The sequence below is a fragment of the Triticum aestivum genome, chromosome 3A, assembly GCF_018294505.1.
Source record: "Triticum aestivum cultivar Chinese Spring chromosome 3A, IWGSC CS RefSeq v2.1, whole genome shotgun sequence".
Classification (NCBI taxonomy): Eukaryota; Viridiplantae; Streptophyta; class Magnoliopsida; order Poales; family Poaceae; genus Triticum; species Triticum aestivum.
This window is the reverse complement of record NC_057800.1, coordinates 671,821,917-671,841,482: the sequence shown is the minus strand read 5'-3', so window position 1 is coordinate 671,841,482 and position 19,566 is coordinate 671,821,917. Positions and strand designations below refer to the sequence as shown.

The window sequence follows — 19,566 nt, the reverse complement described above, 5'->3', positions numbered from 1 at the left end:
GAAAAAAATAAGATACTACTCACTGAGCTAAGATTACCGAGAACAATGTCACATTTTTTTCTTCAACAATCAGCTAACACACATCATAGTATCAAACACAATAATCTTATAGAGCACCTATAGCCCGTCCCCTCAAATCTACGGACACGCCCTGTCGTTGACCGAATATGAGAGAAGGAAAAAGGTGACCCAACCAGACCCCTTATATCAACACCATAAGTCCGGGTTGTCTGCAAACTATCATATTAACACCCAACATAGGAAGGATATGAAACTTGCAACACCTAGTCAATCCGCCAGGTAGGACGCCCGTGCGTTGCTACGGGTAGAAGACGAAAAATGCCACAAACACGTTACAACAAGCACTAAAGTTTCTCTTCCTGCATCCTACCTTTTCACCACTGTGATTCCCAAACATTTGTCCAAATCAAAATGGGCATAGAAGATAAGTACAAATGTTTGGAAGCTAAAAGTATACTACATAATTTTTCACTTATAACACCTTTCTCCCTATTTTTAACAGTGACTCACTACTGCAGCATAAACTAATTCATTCTTGAAATATTCAGAAGAAAACATATTGACCAAGCAAAAATCACTTTAGCACAAGAACCTTGTGACAACTATAGAAAAAAGATTGAGATGGTTACTCTCATAGAAGACACCTTCGAATATAATTTTAGGAAATAACTTTGTACAATATTGGCCTACACCGAAAGAAAAAAGCTCATACATGCAGTATCATGAAGGAAACGATTCCTCGTTATCTCAGTTCCAAATGGAAACTGGTATCAATTCACTAAGATTTAAATGAATGAGAACCGTTAAATCCATGTCTATCTCCATTTTTAGCGAGTTCAACAGCGGGCTCACGGGTATCTACACAGCAGAAATATAGAATATGAGTTTCGGTTCACTTTATGTGACAATTATAGAAAAGGAACAACCAGAAGAAAAAACAAACAAACATGAGAAAGCACATGCAAGCAAATAAGCCTTTATTTTTTCTGATGAACATATGAAACATCATAGTAACTAAACACAGTAACAAACCCATTTGAAGGTAACCATATTAGTGCCCATAGTGCATAGTTATTTGATCCATATTTGTTGTCACGGGCGACAAGTACATAAAAATTGATGAATGGTCAAAGGGTATTTGGTCAAAGGATAGTTAGTTCTACTTCACAAATTGCGACCATGATACATTACAAGTTTCATAGATTTTTGGTTTAAAGAATGTTCAGCTAAGAAGAAAATGAATAAAATATCAACATCTTAATCTCTACTATTAAAGCGCAGTTGGTACGTTAAATGGTACCCACGTATCCACCACTCGCGTGACCTCCCCACATCATCGTTTTTTTCAACCGAACCCATTTCCCGATGCAAGGAAAAAAGCCCTAGAAAACCGACCACCCTTTTCCTTCTCCCTGGTACGACCCCCACACGCACGATTGCTCCTACGGCGCCGATTTTGACCATGCCTCCCATGTGATGTTGCCTTGTCCCGCTCCCTCTGCCATCCAGACGCACTCCCTTGCCGCCTCTCCGCTTCAAGGTGTGTGCTCTGAAACCGTCGCCTCCTTTCTTCAGCCCGTGGCATCTATTCTCCACTGGATCATCTCAATTTTTCGTCCTTCACTGAGTCCGGCGGCGACAACCAAAGAACCAAGTCCCCATCCATTTTGTGAGGGCATGCAATTAAAGAAGGGGATGTGTGGCCCATGAGGTTGCTGCCATCAGCCGGCTGCTGAAATCTAATGAAAAAGTGCCTACGGTACAGTTCATTTCCACTCTCAGTTGATAGAAATAATCAAATTTCAAGCATACAAATTCAAAATGAAAAAGTCTATTATGAGCACCAGAAAGATAGAAATGATCCATTTATTTCAATGCATACTACTACACCTTGGTGCTTAAAGACAAAACTTAGTTGCAAACAGTGCATTACCTAGGAACAACATTTGGTGTACTGAGCATAACAATTCAAAATTATTCTATGGCTATGAAGTGCCTAAATCTGAGATTGCAACATGAAAGCAAGCACTCAGCAAGTACTGATCAAATTGACAAATTATATGGTTCATTCGTCCATAGTGAACACAGAATTAAAAGAGCTGCCAGAACTCATGGTGGCACATTCTATAGAAGCATCATTCTTCTGTAAGTATAGTGTTCTCAAGAAAGCATGGTGTAGCCAAGAGATCAAGGCGTTATACAAGCATTATTTCATAGCACAATCTAGGGGAAAAATCCTTCGTTCTGGAAGAACGGCAACCCAAGATGTACCGACGACAAGATCCACAGTTGCTTTGCATTACTCCAAATCAAGAGTTGCGATAGCAACCTGTTAATCTAACATACCTTTAGATAGAAGCTCAACGACAATTTCCTTCTGAACCCATATTGAGAAAAATAAGCCAGATTTGAATTTTAATATCTTTTCCAGCATTTATTTTCAACTGCACAAGCAAAATAAAACATGAATTTCACACCGCAGAAACTACTAAATATGAAATTACAGAATTTTAGCATTTGAATATGAGAGAACTGTAAAGCATTGTACATGATAGTAATCGTGTTTCAGAGAACTTTGTCAGTGGTAGTGACATGCCGCCGACACCAAATGCTGTTTATAATGTACTACATAGTGATCTTTTTTTAGTTTATCCATAATGATCTACAACCATTCCTTGAGCTTCACATGGTACCTGGTCCTGATACCAACATCAAAACAATGCATAGTATTGTTCTGTTTTAAAGTGTGCTTGTCTTAGCAAGGTGTGCCTCGGTTTTCGATTGCACCATGGTAAACCTCCCACTCTCTATATCTCTCTCTAAACATCTCCGCCTCCATCATCGCCCCCGCTCCCCTCACTATATCTCTATGCACTGCCACTCCCCTGCTACCCAGTGTTGGTCCCCGTTAAACTGTTTAACCATTCGTGAATTAAACACTATGCCTTGAAAAAGACTTTCCCTTTATAATGAAACATGCCTACTTCTTTTCCTAAATATCATTCATCAATTTAAATTTGTGAGGTTTCTCTACTACTTAAATAGTGCATTATATCAACATAAACTTCAAGTGAGTACAATAATTAAGTGAGGTAGCTACATGCTTGTATTTCACCTAAAAATGATTAAAAGAAGTACTATTTCGCTCTAAGGTGGCATACAAACAACAATAACTCAGTGGACTTTCTGTACAATTCAGAAGAAAGTGCCTAGTATATCACCCCACTCGACCCTGCTTGTGGAAAGAGAAACCAGACGTGTCAATATGATGTTGGACTGTCACTACTTGTAAAACTGGGTTTTCTTCTCTCTAGTAATTTCTTCCTGGAAAGATGATAAAGTACTCATGTCTGCTAAAATACAAACATGTGGATCAATAGATAATAAAGTGACAACGAAAGTTATACGAAACTCGCAAAAGAGATGTTAACCTCAGAACCTTTACTGGATGGTTGGTGCACGGGGCAGCACAACAGAACTGGGAAGTGAGCTGGGAGCGGACGGACGATCTAGCTCTTCATTGCGTCGTGCTACAGTCCTCTCGTCCAAATCATCCGACAACGCTCATGTCCTCATCAGTCATCTCGTCCAAATCATCCTACAACGCTCATGTAAAATGTTTTCATAAATAAACACATGTTCTTGCAGGACAAGAGATTTAATTGATAGCTAACAAAGTACCCGATGCTTGCAATTAGCCTGGTGTAGCAGGTCCAGCTCCTCATTGATGGCCATCAAGATGCGCTTTGTGTTGGTATATGGTCTCCTCCAGCCTCTCCAACCTCTGTATCACGATGCACCGTTGTTCAGTTCACAGTAAACGAATTTGTTTAGGTTAGCAACAGTGGAAAACATACGTTGGTGTGTGGCCAAGCATGGATGGAGTTACCGTACATACCTTTCATAATGTTCTTCTGTAGCTCAATGTTCGCCGTGCATCTTATGTCCACCACCACACACCTGTCCTCGTTCGGTCCAAGCAGGTCATTTTGCTAGGTTCAGAAGGAGTGAAAACAAGATATGGCTTAATTGCTAGGTTCAGAAGGAATAACAAGAAGTTGCATTGAGTTTCCAGTAAAAGGCACCTTAATTGCACGGTGTGGCACAATCTGCTTTTTAGTATTTTCCATTTTAAGAAAAGCTTATTTGAAAATAACAAGAAGTTGCATTGAGTTTCCAGTAAAAGGCACCTTAATTGCACGGTGTGGCACAATTTGCTTTTTAGTATTTTCCATTTTAAGAAAAGCTTATTTGAAAATAACATACATCTGGTACTTAGATGGCACTACTTCACTGCAAGTCTGCAATATACAATATGCACAAAACAGAAATTCCTTGAAATGCTTTGTACACTTACTAATTATGATCAACATCAGCTATGAAGTTCATTGTAAAATGTACTCTTGTTAAATCTGGAACTAAGTTATGTGTATGCATTTAACAGCATAAACTTAAGGGCATAAATTAAGAAAAAGGAAAAAAAATTAAAATTTAACCACCTTGGCTGATCCATAATAACATATACATAGCAGTTGCCAGCCAACTCTTGTTGATCCTACTTACCACATGAACTTGTTCACAGTTGAGTAAGCGTACTGAATTTAATAATATCAAGTAATGTGGTATAGGGAAAGGGGAAGCTTAGAGCCTGAATAATGATTGACAAAAATAGAGATATCTCCAGCTCCTTCATGTTGGCGCCCACCCCACTTCAGCTCAGCCTTGACCTCCTCGTAATTGATCTGCCTGCCAAGTTCTCTGCAATCACCTGCAGGAACATAGCCACGCAATGTGTACATCCACTTACAACTCAGGCTCACATGGATATTGGTGAGGCAATGAAATAGATGATGCCAATGAAATCAGTTTATCTCCCGGAAATCATCAGGGGCGAACACCTGATTTCGAAATCCCTAGGACCCAAATAATGAAAACAACAACGCACTCGGACTGGCCGGTGGCGGTGGATCCTGCATCCTCATTAGCACGGCCACGCTCAGGTCCTCATCTGCCGAGGAGGCACTTTTATACCGCATCAGCACGAAGCAAAACAGTGGCGCCAGCACGACCACCTCCACCTGACATCAACATATGTACAAACAGATTATGTGAACTGAAGTCTCTGTACTCTGCAAAGTGTGACATAGCTCATAATTCAGATTAATTTAATCCTACAGATATGCATATCACAACAATGAATAATCTTTTCCATGCATCCATGGATAACTCAAGCTTGCCAATATCTGGTTATTGATCAAGACTGAAGGGACAATTTGCAGTGATCTGGTCGCGTCACCGGGCCGCCGACGTTGAGATAGAAGACGGAGATTCTACTTCAGACTATTGGAGCAGCAAAATTATCCGAATCAATAGAGAAACTGAAGATATTGCAGCAAAATTGTCAAAATTATATTAGCCACTAAAACTCCCAGGTCCTGCAGCAGCAAGATAGCGGAAAGAGATGGGCCGGGAACATAACATAATTTGTTCTTCCAATATGTATTCCGAACTGTTCTAAAAAGTACATAATTAATCCAATGTATTCTGTTTGTGCATCAACATTTGACACGCCCAACTCGCTGTATATATCATTTACCGGATGTTGAAATTATAGTTTGTATCTTTGTTCTGACGCTATACTTGAAATCTTTGTGTTTTCAAGAAATAATCTATTACACTTCTACAAAGGAATGAAAATGTACAATTCTGTTTGCGGACATGCTTCTTCTACTTCTATTTAAGGATTGCATTTACTATTATTTTAGAAGATAACACCGACCAAATATCTGAGAATGCATTAGTACGTACATGATAATTAAAATGTAAATAGTCAGACCAAAACATCAGATCAAAGGAGATTATATTCACATAAACTTGACTGAAATTAAATTGGAAAAAGCCATGTAGTACAAGATGACAGCAACAACAGACATGTAGTGCTAGCTTCCAAGGATTCATTTCAGTACAGGAAGAATTAAGGGGGAGTTTTGTTCAAAATAACAATCAAGGAGCGGCCGTTTACATACCTATGGACGCATACAAATGGACAACCAAGGAGCAGCCATATACTGCAAGTGCCATTCACATCTAGACGCATACAGACTGAATACAAACTGAACCAAAGAACCAAACCAAGATGTTTATCCATATGTATGTATGTAACAGATGCTAGTGCCATCCAGATTTGGGGGTAGAGAGAGGGGAAGCTCACCACGTCCACGTTTCAAGTGTCGCGTACAGGAGGAGGCGAATCCACGAGCGTGAGGATGAGCTGGACAACGCCGGATGGGTGGACGGGATTTGGGGACGGGGGTGTCTGAGCTGTACCGGTGCGCGTCCTTGGAGGTAGAGGACGATAAGGAGCACCGGCGTTCGCCGCCGCCATCATCGACTGGGACAAGGTTGTCGCGCCCGCGCTCATCCCGAATAGCCGCTGCAAGGCGCGCCGCGTCTGCACAACCTACGGGAGGAGGGCCTCCGTGCGGCCCTGTTCCCGGAGCACCATCCAGCAGGTGCTGATGGGGATCCGGAGAGATAGAAGACGAAGCAGCGGCGGCGGTCCTTGATGGAAAAGGGGGAAAGCGAAGGTCGGGATTGACGCACACAGTCCTCCAAACAAGGCAAGGCCGGCAGGGTCTCCTCCAATCAGGGCCACGCGACCACGCCCTTGGGGATCCGCGGCGGTGGCAGCGACATCCCTGGGGATTCCCGGCGGTGGCGAGCGGCGTCTCTGGTGATTCACGACGGCGGTGGCGTGCGGCGTCCCTGGGGATTCGCGGCGGCGGCGTGCGGCGTCCCCGGGGATTCGCGGCGGCGGCGGCGTGCGGCGACCTGGGTAGGGATCGTGGAGGGGCGCGCGGGGACGAATAAAAACCCGACGAAGAAAACCGACAAAACTAGGAGGTGCGATCGAGGACGAAAAAAACCGTCTCTATTGGGACGAAAATTGACCGGCGGAGACTACCAACTGCTTCATTAGGAGTAGAGATTTCTATATGCATGCGTAGTGTGAATGTTATTTTTTAGCCCATCTCACAACCAATAGATAATCACCAGGTCCTAGAGAATTTCCAAGCGCCTTCTAAACCGTGACGGAGGGAGTATTAGTACTACCTCCGTCCTAGTTTATTAGTCCTTGTAGTTTAGATCAAATTTCAACCTTTAATTTAAATATCAAAAAATAAGTTATATACCTTAAAATAGTATAATTGAAAACATCTTTAAAATATGAATCCTACAATATAAATTTTGTGATATACAACTTATAATTTGTTAGTCAAATCTACTGTCAAAGTTGGGCACAAAATACCAAGGGGGGCAATAAATCTGGACGGAGGTAGTAAGAGAGAAGAAATGTTGGTGCATCTTAATGTTAATTCTAACTTTCTTTGTGAAAATGTTAATTTTAACTTAACTTTAAGAAGAAAATATCGCTAACAATGTAATTTTTTTCCGTGATGAATTTCGTGTAAAGAAACGAAGGTGCGTGGGCAACTATTTCCTCCGTCTGGATTTATTGGGCCAGAAAGCCACCAAAGGTTGTACCATTTTTATTACGCCTCTGCATTTAAGCAAGTCGCTTTATTCCCTCGGTCCTCTGATTTATTTTCAATTTCTTTACGTGTATGCTTTTCTTGGTCTTTGTGTTTTGCTCAAGGGCCCAATAAACCGAACGGAGGTAGTAATAATATGTCACGACTAACAGGCGGGCCCTGGCCACGGAACCAGTACTGACGAGTGGGGTCACCATGGCAGAGAAGCAGGGTGGCTCAATGGCCGCGTGAGCGGTCCGGCTGGGAGGGTGTGGGCTGGCGGTCGTTAAGTAGCCAGTTGGGCATCGATGAGAGGCATCGAGAATTATTGTAATCGAATATACTCATGAGAGAAGCTGTCCTTCTCCTTCCTGGCCTCCTTCTCCTCTAAGAAATTCCCCACCTACCTCCTTCCCTCTCGATCTAGATCAGGCCCCTAACAGTTGGTATCAGAGGTCCAGTGATCCGGCGACCTGGAGACGGCTTATCCCCGACCACGTTACACCACCAAGCAGGCGTTGAAGACGGCGGCCATGGAAGAGCAGCTCGCAGCGCTCATCCAATCGGTCAAGGAGGGCCGCAAGGCGAACGACGCTCGTCTAGACGCGATCCAGACCTCCCTCGAGCTAAGGCGCCCGGCGGTGATGAACCTGCAGAATCAGCTCGACGAGCTCTGCACCCAAGTAGGGCGCATTGCCCTCCACCCCGCGCTGGCAGATCCGACGAGCGCGGAAGCGGATCTCGCTCGGGAAGCAGTGGATCTCCGGCAAGCGGTGCGCACTGGAGAGGAGCCCCCAGCGCCCGAACCGGGGCACCACGGGCCAAGTGGCCACGGCGTCATCAACAACTCCGGGGGCATGGTACACGGGGTGGTCACCACCCTGGCACCGCCTCCGTTCAAGGGTGCGTTCTCTCCTCCTGTCGTAAATTCCACTTCCCGCGGCTTAGAGCTGAGTCGTGTCCCAGAGGAGGAGTACCACCACTCGCACCAGACTCGTTGGGCCCTTCCGAAGTTGGATTTTCCGCAATTCGACAGGGAAAACCCACAGTTCTGGAGATCCAAATGCGAGAAGTATTTCGATGTGTACGAAATTCCCAAAGAGATGTGGGTGCGGGTCGCTACGCTGCACTTTACAGGCAACGCGGCGCGTTGGCTGCAATTGCACGAACTAAGCATGCAATCCTTCACTTGGGGGGAGCTTTGCACTGCTCTGTGCGGCAAATTCGGACGCGACCAGTACCAGGCGCAGCTCCGTCAATTTGCAGCACTTAGTCAGACTGGGACAATGTCTGAATACATGGCACGCTTTGAGGAGTTGATGCATCAGATTTTAGCCCATAATTCTGGGTTTGATCCAGTGTATTTCACCACTAAATTCTTAGATGGGTTGCGTGTGAAAATTAGAGCAGGTGTTGCGTTACATCGACCCCAAGATTTGGATACTGCCTTTTCCTTGTCTCTGTTACAGGAGGAGATAGTGGACGCGATGCCTCACAAGGAATTCAGGCACCCGGAGCCTGGGCGTGCTCAGCAGCGACCTCTGCTGGCACTGGCAGCGCCTCCACCGCGTGCCGTGCCGCCTCCTCCACCAGCCACCGCAGAGGACAGGCGCGGCATTGAAGGAGCACACGCAGCAGATCGGCGACCGGATCAAGGACGGGGCGACGATCGCATGGCGGCGTTGCGCAACTACCGCAGAGCAAGAGGGCTCTGTTTTAAATGTGGGGAACGCTGGGGTCAAGGCCACCAGTGTGCCACCACGGTACAGCTCCATGTGGTGGAGGAATTACTGGATTTGCTTCAAGCTGAGGGAAATGATCATCAGGAGCAAGTGGCAGAGGAAGAGCAGGAAGAACAGCTGATGTCTATCTCGAAACTGGCCACCACTGGGCAAACAACGCCTCGCACGGTCCGTTTGTTAGGGCGCATTGACAAGCAAGAAGTTCTGATATTGGTTGACTCAAGCAGTTCCCATAGCTTTATCAGTGAGTCAGTGGCAGAGCGCTTTGCCCATCGCATTTACAAACTGAAGCCTGTGACAGTCAAAGTGGCAAATGGTGGAAAACTCACTTGTTCGGGATACATTCCAGAATGTCAGTGGCAGGCACAACAGCACAAGTTCAGTACTGACCTGCGGGTGCTTCCTCTGGGCTGCTATGACATGGTGATAGGCATGGACTGGTTGGAAAGTTGTGGACCGATGTTGATCGATTGGACTGAGAAAACATTGCAGTTCCACCACCAAGGGCAGTTGATACAGATGCAAGGATTACGCCAGGAGGTTCAGCAACCAGCACAGATATCAGTGGAACAATTGGAGCAAATGGAGTAGGAGAATGCAATCGTTGGCGTAGTCATGCTCTGTTTGTCAGGGCAAGAGGAACAATAGGAAGCTCTTCCAGCTTCTATCCAGCGAGTCTTGGACCAGTTTCAAGTGGTGTTTGACGAGCCGTCAGGACTGCCACCACGGAAACCATGGGATCACGCCATTCCTTTGGTGGCAGGCGCATAACCCGTGAACCTTAGGCCATATCGTTACACTCCGGAGCAGAAAAATGAGATTGAGGCACAAGTGAAAGAGATGCTGAGACTGGGGCTTATCACACCCAGTGTGAGTCCGTCTTCTTCCCCGGTACTTCTGGTCAAAAAGAAGGATCAGACATGGAGATTTTGCGTTGACTTCCGACACCTCAATGCAATAACCATCAAGTCAAGGTATCCAATACCAGTGATCGACGAGCTCTTGGACGAATTAGCAGGATCCACTTGGTTCTCGAAGCTGGATCTCAGGGCAGGCTACCACCAGATCAGGTTGTTGCTAGAGGACGAGCATAAAACAGCTTTCAAGACCCACCATGGCCACTTTCAGTTTCGGGTGCTGCCATATGGAGTGACGGGCGGCCCCCCTATCTTCCAGGGTACCATGAACATAGTGTTGTCACCCGTGCTGCGAGAAGGAGTCCTAGTGTTCATGGACGACATTCTAGTCCATTCCAGAACCTTGGAGAAACATGTGAGTTTATTGTCGCAAGTGCTGGGACTGTTGCAACAGAACGGGTTCTACGCCAAACGATCCAAGTGTGCCTTTGCTCAGAGAAAAATCAGCTACTTGGGACACGTTATAAGCGAGCATGGAGTAACAACGGATGACACCAAAGTGAGCAATGTGAGGGACTGGCCGGTGCCTGAGACAGTGAAAGAGCTACGGGGGTTTCTCGGATTGGCAGGGTACTACCGCAAGTTTGTCAAGAACTTTGGAATCATTAGCAAGCCACTAACAGATTTATTGCGCAAAGGCGTGGTGTTCGTCTGGACGCCCACAACTGATGCGGCATTTTGTGCTATCAAGAAAGCATTGATTGAGGCACCCGTGCTGGCGCTACCGGATTTCTCCAAAACTTTCGTGGTCGAAACTGATGCCAGTGCAACAGGGATCGGTGCAGTGTTGATGCAGGATTCCCACCCAGTCGCTTACCTCAGTAGAGCCTTGGCTCCTCGCAACTTAGGACTGTCGGCATACGAGAAGGAGTGTTTGGCCTTGCTCCTAGCTATTGACCGCTGGCGCCCATACTTACAACACGCAGAGTTTATAGTGCGCACAGATCAAAAAAGTCTCCTGCATCTGACCGACCAGCGCTTGAACACACCCATCCAACAGCGAGCGTTTACGAAGCTGCTCGGGCTGCAGTATGTGATCCAATACAAAGCGGGTATTTCGAACAAAGCAGCGGACACATTATCCAGAAAAGCACACGGGCAGGATGCGGAGTTGGCAGCCTTGTCAGTATGCAAACCCGTCTGGCTAGAAGCAGTGCGTGCAGGGTACCAAGAGGATGTTGCCACCAAAGAAATTGCTGGCGAGGGTAGCTTTGAACCCGAGTGCCGAACCAGATTATCAGCTCCAAGGAGGAGTGCTGAGGTTCAAAGGGCGTGTTTGGCTTGGACCGGACACTGACACACAACAACATGTCATCAGGTCGCTGCATGACAGTGCCACGGGTGGGCATTCGGGATTTCACGCAACATACAACCGCATTAAACGCATGTTTGCTTGGAAGGGAATGAAACAACAAGTGAAAGAGTTTGTCAAGCAGTGCCTGACCTGTCAACAAGCCAAGACGGAGAGAGTGTCACCGGCCGGGTTGCTTCAGCCACTTCCCATTCCAAAAAGGCCGTGGGCTGTGATATCCCTTGACTTCATCGAAGGCTTGCCCAAATCAGGTGGCTATAACGCTATCCTGGTGGTCGTCGACAAATTCTCCAAGTATGCACATTTTGTGCCATTGAAGCACCCGTTCACGGCCCTGGACATTGCAAAGGCCTTCATACATGAGATTTACAGGCTCCACGGGATGCCATTGGGAATTATTTCGGACAGAGACCGCATCTTCACGAGTCAAGTGTGGCAGGAGCTGTTTCGCCTGTGCAGAACCGAACTGCGGATGAGCTCTTCGTACCACCCGCAAATGGATGGGCAAACTGAGCGAGTCAACCAGTGCCTGGAGACGTACTTGCGCTATTCGGTGCACTCCTGCCCGGGGAACTAGTCAAAATGGCTCTCGTTGGCGGAATACTGGTACAACACCAGTTTCCACTCGGCGCTAGGGCGCACCCCGTTTGAAGTGATCTATGGGCAACTGCCACGTGAGTTCGGCATCGATCAGGTGGACAGCAGTACTGTACCGGACCTAGCAGCGTGGTTGCAGGAGCGTGAAATCTTGCTGGACCATCTACAGTAGCAGCTGAAGAAAGCTCAGGACCGTATGAAGAAACAGGCAGACCGTCACTGTACTGACCGGTCTTTTGAGGTGGGAGACGCGGTGTTACTTAAGCTACAGCCTTTCATTCAAACTTTGGTGGCAAGGCGGTCGTTTCAGAAGTTGGCGTTCCGCTACTATGGACCGTACATCATTCAAGCCAAAGTAGGCGCAGTGGCGTATCGCCTCGACTTGCCAGAAACCAGCAAGATTCACCCAGTAGTTCATGTGTCGCTGCTGAAGAAAGCGGTGGGAGCAACAGTTCCAGTCAGTGCAGAATTACCTCCATCTGACTCTGTTTTGCAGGCATCTCACTCTCCCGACCAGGTGTTGGAATGCAAGATGGTTCGCTTCCAAGGCGAGATGAAGCTCCGCACCCTGATACAATGGAGCGACCTGCCTACTAACCTGGCTATTTGGGAGGATCCAGAGAAGCTTCAAGAGAAGTTTCCGTCGTCACCGCCTTGGGGTCAAGGCGGTTCTCAAAGAGGGGGGAATGTCACGACTAACAGGCAGGCCCTGGCCACGGAACCAGTACTGACGAGTGGGGTCACCATGGCAGAGAAGCAGGGTGGCTCAATGGCCGCGTGAGCGGTCCGGCTGGGAGGGTGCGGGCTGGCGGTCGTTAAGTAGCCAGTTGGGCATCGATGAGAGGCATCGAGAATTATTGTAATCGAATATACTCATGAGAGAAGCTGTCCTTCTCCTTCCTGGCCTCCTTCTCCTCTAAGAAATTCCCCACCTACCTCCTTCCCTCTCGATCTAGATCAGGCCCCTAACATAATACTTTGAAATTATTCCTATGCTTTGTGTTTTTACTCTGCATATACGATTTATCTTAAGTCCAACTTCATGAAGTTTGACCAAGTTTATAAGAAAATATCAACTTTCACAATATCAAACCAAGATCATTAGATGCATCATGAAATAATTTTCATAGTATATATCTTTAGTAGTGTAGATGTTGATCAAAATTTGCGATGACAAATCTTATATGCGAAGTAAAAAAGAGACGAAGAGAGAGTGTGGTAAAAAAACTTCAGTCATGAACCCACATATAGACTTCCACCTTGAGCATCCACAATGTAGGGCTCATTTGGTTTGGAGGAAACTAAAACGTAGGAATTAGGGGTAGTACAAACATTTGATAGGATGATAAATGCCATCCTAAGGAATTGTCTGTCCCCGTTCTTATGTAAAAAAAAAGAAAGCTTTGAATGGATGTTTAGTTTTCTCAAAACACATAGGATAGTATTCCTACGGAGTTCGTGTACGGTTTTCCTATGAACTGAATGCATCCACAGAAAAATTTCCTCTTGAATCCTTGTAAAATTAGTCCGTAGGTACAGCAAAGCTCTCTCATACTAGCACGAATGGACGCGTTGAACCGTTGTCATTGTCAAAAGGCAGCCCATGAAAGAGGCGCCAAAGAGGGAAACGTTGCACCTTAGGTTGACTAGACTTTGAACTTTGCTGTCAAGCTTCAATCCTTCTACCCCGAGGCTCCGCGACTTTTGCCTTCCAGGATCTGGCCGCCCGGCCGGAACATTTCCAACTCTGGAAGAGACCGGCCGGTCGATCGAGAACTGGCACGCGCGCTAATTATATTGACTAGTACGTACTCCCTCTGTAAATTAATATAAGAACGTTTAGATCACTAAAGTAGTTATCTAAACGCTCTTATTAAGCCAGTTTGACGGTTACTTGTTGGAGATAGATCAAAGCACGTACGTAACTCCATGCTAGCATTCGTTGAAAAGTTGTACAAAACCATGTGGCGTGTGCCGTTGTTTTACCGAATCACGACTAAGACACACGTTGACACAGAGGGCCGAATCCTACGTCGGATCGAAGCAGGAAGACTAGTTATTTCGCACGCACGCATCAGGCTGTATATATGGTCGTCGTTTTGAGGTTTGAAGCGATCAACGCGCGTCCGTCCTGCGGAGCCGAGAGAGGTCTCCTTTTAAAGCACCTGCAGATCGACGGCGGTACGTGCGACAGTGGCGCGCAGTTTCCATTCGTGTCTGCTGCCACAACGTACCGTGCGTACCCCTGTCGATTGCCTACTTGGTGGTGATGGGCATGGTTGGCAGCCCGAGAAAGCAGCACGGCGGCGGCGGCGGAAGCCACTCGGCCTCGTTCCTCCTCGGGGCTCTCCTCCCCACGCTCCTGCTCTTCCTCCTCGCCTCCGACCGGGTCGGCGAGCGGCTGGCCAGCATCTCCACCTACACCTTGGGGAACAACAATGGATGGTCATCGGCTCATGAGCAGATGATGACCCATGATGCCAACCTCACGGACACGGAGGAGAGGGTGTTCCCGGGGCTGGCGGAGCTGCTGCCGAGGGTGGCCACGGACGACGGGACGGTGATCATCACGTCGGTGAACGAGGCGTGGTCGCGGCCGGGCTCCCTCCTCGACCTCTTCCGCGCGGGCTTCAATAGCGGCGAGGAGATCGCGCACCTCCTCAACCACACCCTCATCGTGGCCGTCGACCCCGGCGCGCTGGCGCACTGCGAGGCCGTGCACCCGCACTGCTACCTCCTCGAGGTCACCTCCGCCAACGTCAGCTCCGCCAACCGCTTCATGACCAGGAGCTACCTGGAGCTGGTGTGGGCCAAGCTGGAGCTCCAGCAGCGCGTCCTCCAGCTCGGCTACAGCTACCTCTTCACCGACGTGGACATCATGTGGCTGCGCAACCCGTTCCGGCACATCAGCCTCTACGCCGACATGGCCATCTCCACCGACCGGTTCAACGGCGACGCCGAGTCCCTGGCGAACGCGCCCAACACCGGCTTCTACTACGTCAAGTCCACCAACCGCACGGTGGAGATGGTGAGGCGGTGGCGGGCGGCGCGGTCGCGGTTCCCGCCGACCCAGCACGACCAGGCGGTGTTCGACGAGATCAAGGGCGAGCTGGCGGGCGGCGAGCTGCGGATCAGGTTCGTGTTCCTGGACACGGCGCTCTTCGACGGCTTCTGCCAGCTCCACGGCGAGATGGACCGGGTGTGCACCATGCACGCCAACTGCTGCATTGGGCTCGAGAACAAGGTGCACGACCTCACCAACATGGCCGCCGACTGGAAGAACTACACGAGCCTAGCGCCGCCGGAGAGAAGGGACAGCGGGCGCACGTGGACGGCCCCCGCCCAGTGCGAGGAGTCCATGAGCTAGGCAGCGCTGACCCTGACCAGGTCCGGCCGCGTGCATGCATGCATGCCTGCACGGTTAAGCAGTAGAGTACTGCAAATCAGCCTTGTAACTCTCAATTGATTAGAAAATCGATCGAAATATTGTGGGATTTGACTAGATCTAAAATTTAATGAGGATGTGCAAAAGGACTTGTCTCAACAGAAATACGGAATCAGAAACAATAAACTGAGTAGAGTGAAGGAGGAATACAACATTAACTCGTGACCAATGATTTAATTAGCAAGAAACGCATAAAATCTTTTAAATCCTTAGCGAATATTTGAGTCTATTGCTGAACATTTTTCTCCAATAACGTGTGTAATCTTTTCCAGGAAAATACATCCAGCGTTAAATGTTCAATAATACTCGTAATACTGTATCATCCAGTGCGCAGGATGCCCAGTCCAATTTCGCAGGTTTGGCTGAGCTTCTGCCCAATGTGGCCACGGGCAACCGGACGGTTATCATCACGTCGGTGAACGAGGCGTTCCCGCGGCGGGGCTCCCTGTTGGGCCTCTTCCGTGAGAGCTTCTTCGCTGGCGAGAAGACCGATTACTTCCTCGACCACCGCTCTTCGTCGATGTGGAAGCCCGAAGCCATGGCCTACCGCCAAAAATGCTACACTCACGGACTATTTTTACTTAATCAACGGGCTTTCCTTTCCCCTCTCACTAATCTCAACCCTCTTGATTTTCAGGATGGGTCGGCGTCGTCTAATGCCCAATTAGTGCAACCCACGTCAGCGTAGCCCCATAAAACGCCCGTAAAGCCCTCGTGAATGTAGCATTGCTCGCCTACCGCCACTGCGAGACCGTGCACCGGGTCTACTACCTCATCTTTTTTTGGATGAGGAAACGTCTCTGAACCTGTCCTGAGCTCCACCATCAACTTCATGAGCGACCCGTACGTGGAGCTCGTGTGGGCCAAGCTGGAGCTCCTACAATGTGTGATTTTTTTTAAAGAGAGGCAAAAGATTTACCTCATTCATTTAATAAGAGGAATAGAGTTTATGGTTGTGTTACAACACAGACAGCGCCGCAACAACACAAATGAATGTGACCAACTACTCTCGCGTCATCAAGTATCCCAACTTTCTAGCACCCGCAGTTACCCAAAGCATGGCCTCCTTCTTTATGTTGGCGAGTAGGACTATCGGTGGGGCACTCTTCTGACGGAACACTCGCGCATTCCTCTCATTCCAAATGGTCCAGGCGACGAGCATGGTGAGCGAGGCCATCGCCTTCCTGTTGGGGGTAGATGTGTCGGAGAGGCCCACCCACCACTCTTCGATGTTGTCCGAGAGGTGCCATGAGGATGTATCGATGCTCACCAGTTGCAGCCAGTCCTTGACTAATCCCCATAGGCAGATAGAGAAGCGGCATTTGTAGAAAAGGTGGTCAACAAACTCTTGCTCCCGCTTGCAAAGTGTACAAAGGCCACAGTTTGACATTTTTCACGCCTATTGGAAGGAGAGCGACAGTTGGACAGAATAACTCTCGTACGATGTTTCAGAAAGGCCAAACAGTCAAGGCCCGACGGGGAAATAAAACAGTCGTCAACAGGGCGAGGTTATGTTAAGGAAGGTGGGTCCCACTTATTTTCCACTCTATGTCGATTTAGATCTGACCGCGTCGTCTTTGTTTTTGACCGATTTAGAATCTAGATTATGGGAGGCACTGGTGGGTTGAACGAGGTGGAGCCGCCAGAGACAACTTCGGATAGGTAATGCACATTTCTCCAACCTATGCGATTTGGGCCTCGTCTGCTTCCGCTACCTCACACTACCAACCATTGACAAATAGGGGGATGGTGCGCGGACCTTCGAATTCATGATCAAATTCTTTCCATCTAAGTCGAAGCTAGGTGATGGTAGCATGTGGAACATAGAGAGAGATACAATTCTAAAATGGGAGGTTGAATTTGCAGCAAGACCTACAGAGCATGAAAGAGAAGGCCGTGAAGAATGTGATGGAGAAAATTGGAGAGAGTATCTTTTGGAATCCAGAGCGAGAGGTAGCATTGTTATGGTTCGAAAATTGGAAGGGCGGGTATATGAGAATTGAGGATGTCAACCGGCAAGACGGCTGGACAAGCAAACAGGCTACCTTTAATGCGGAGCTCATTGATCTGAAATCAGATTCTAAGGTTGGATATGTGCCTTCAAAGTTGGCTTCGCAGATGTTTAGATAATGATTGCGCTACACAGAGGGAGATAATGCCCATATGTACCGGTTTAGTGACAATATTAGCCGAGGGGATGACGCAAATGCACAAGAAGGCTATCATGGTGCTGCAAGGGTTGCTTGTGTGAATTTAGGCCTCCTTTGGTTCATATGGTAGGAAAATCATACGAATAGGAAAGTCATAGAAAATAAGATGTCATGTATCTTAAATCCTATGAGTAGAAATAGGAAAGAAGATGTCCTTTGATTCACATCATAGGATATTTTTTCCATTGAGTCTAGACTAATGTTTTTTTTCCTATGAAATGTGGAGGATAGGAAGAATTTCTCCATAGAAATAGGATTCCATTCCTACAAACCAAAGGGCTCTAAAGGAATTTTTCCTATGGAAATCCTATCCTATGAAATTCCTACAAGATTCCTCTAAACCAAAGGATAGAATTAGATGACCCTGCTGATTTGGTCATTACACCAATGGCTGACACTAAGATGGCCAAAAAACTTAGCATTCTAGTAGATGATAGAGGTAAGGAGGAAAGGGGTGAATCTAGTTTGCTTGTTGATGCTAACAGAGATTCATCTGAAGATGTGGATGGACAGTTGGTGGAAGATGTTGCACATAATGTAGATGATGCGCATGATGATGAGCTAGTAAATGTCTATGACAAAGGAAACCTTGTTATTGAAGTAGGGAAGTTGTAGCCAAACATGGATGAGTTTAGGATGTGTTTCAAGACTTATGTAGTCAAACATGAGTTTGATGCCAAGAATTAGTGGAGTGATAGAAAGAAGTTTTATGCGAGGAGCAGAGATTTTGATGGAAGTGCCAAGCCTTGCAAGTGGTACATATCTGCTAGACGCCAACTTGATAGAAGTACCACCAGGATTAATCAAACCACACATTAACATAATCGTATTACAAGTTCACAGAGAGTATTAACCATGACATCACAGTTTGGGTTGAAGAAAAGATCACTCATATTTTAGCCAAGAAACCAAAAACTACTACAAAGAAACTTTTAGTAGACTTAGAAAAGCAATACCCCATTAAGCTAAAATATACCATAGTGTGAAAGGAAAAACAAAGGGCAATGAAATAATTATGTGGTGATTGGGAAAATACCTTTAGGATGTTTTATAACTTCAAAGCAGAGGTGGAGAAGAGGTCACCTGACAATGTTGTTGAGATAGATAATGAGGTAACAGAGGATGGCAAAGTCTTTTTCTCTAAGTCCTTTATAGCTTTAAAGCCTTGCATCGATGGCATCAAACTAGGGTGTCGTCCATATTTTAGCATAGACTCATCTTTTTTTGATTGGCAAGTGGAAGGTCAATTGGCATCATGCAATGCTCTAGATGGCCATAATTGGATGTTTCCTGATGCTATTGGCTTGTTTTAGTTAGAGACAAAGGTTCCATTGACATGGTTCATGAATTTTTCCAATCGGGCCAGTGTTACCTTTGACAGTCCACACAAATGCATGTAAAGGGCTAGAAAGTGCAGTCATGATTTTTTTTTCCCTGGTGAGCATAGGGAGTGCTTCGACCATAAGTGGGTGAATTTTATCAAAAAAATCAGAGGAGAAGAATTTAGGTGCATGTGGCTGATACGTCTCCAACATATCTATAATTTTTGATTGCTCCATACTATATTATCTACTGTTTTGGACATTATTGGGCTTCATTATCCACTTTTATATTATTTTTGGGACTAACCTATTAACCGGAGGCCCGGCCCAGAATTGTTGTTTTTTGCCTGTTTTAGGGTTTCGAAGAAAAGGACTATCAAACGGAGTCCAAACGGAATGAAACCTTCGGGAACGTGATTTTCTCACCGAATACAACTCAGGAGACTTGGACCCTACGTCAAGCCAATT

The 19,566-nt window shown here is 46.8% G+C and overlaps 1 protein-coding gene and 1 long non-coding RNA gene across 15 annotated transcripts; one reads left to right on the top strand and one right to left on the bottom strand.

Annotated features, from left to right (window-relative positions):
• Positions 1-628: 628 nt before the first annotated feature.
• Positions 629-6,909, bottom strand: LOC123063109 (uncharacterized). Of its 14 annotated transcripts, none has more exons than XR_006430078.1 (7): positions 6,233-6,901; positions 6,048-6,134; positions 3,920-5,099; positions 3,703-3,805; positions 3,453-3,619; positions 2,368-2,465; positions 629-879 (listed from the first exon to the last, which is right to left on the bottom strand). It is a non-coding gene; the product is annotated as an uncharacterized lncRNA (long non-coding RNA). The 14 variants fall into 14 exon arrangements; XR_006430079.1 differs by having other exon boundaries at positions 3,920-4,789; positions 4,967-5,099; positions 6,048-6,898; XR_006430076.1 differs by lacking the exon at positions 6,048-6,134 and having other exon boundaries at positions 3,920-4,789; positions 4,967-5,099; positions 6,233-6,898.
• Positions 6,910-14,326: 7,417 nt separating this feature from the next.
• On the top strand, positions 14,327-15,615 carry LOC123059032 (uncharacterized protein At4g15970-like). Its single transcript, XM_044481689.1, has one exon. The coding sequence runs from the start codon at positions 14,391-14,393 to the stop codon at positions 15,486-15,488; it is 1,098 nt and encodes a 365-aa protein (XP_044337624.1). The 5' UTR covers positions 14,327-14,390; the 3' UTR covers positions 15,489-15,615.
• Positions 15,616-19,566: the final 3,951 nt, after the last annotated feature.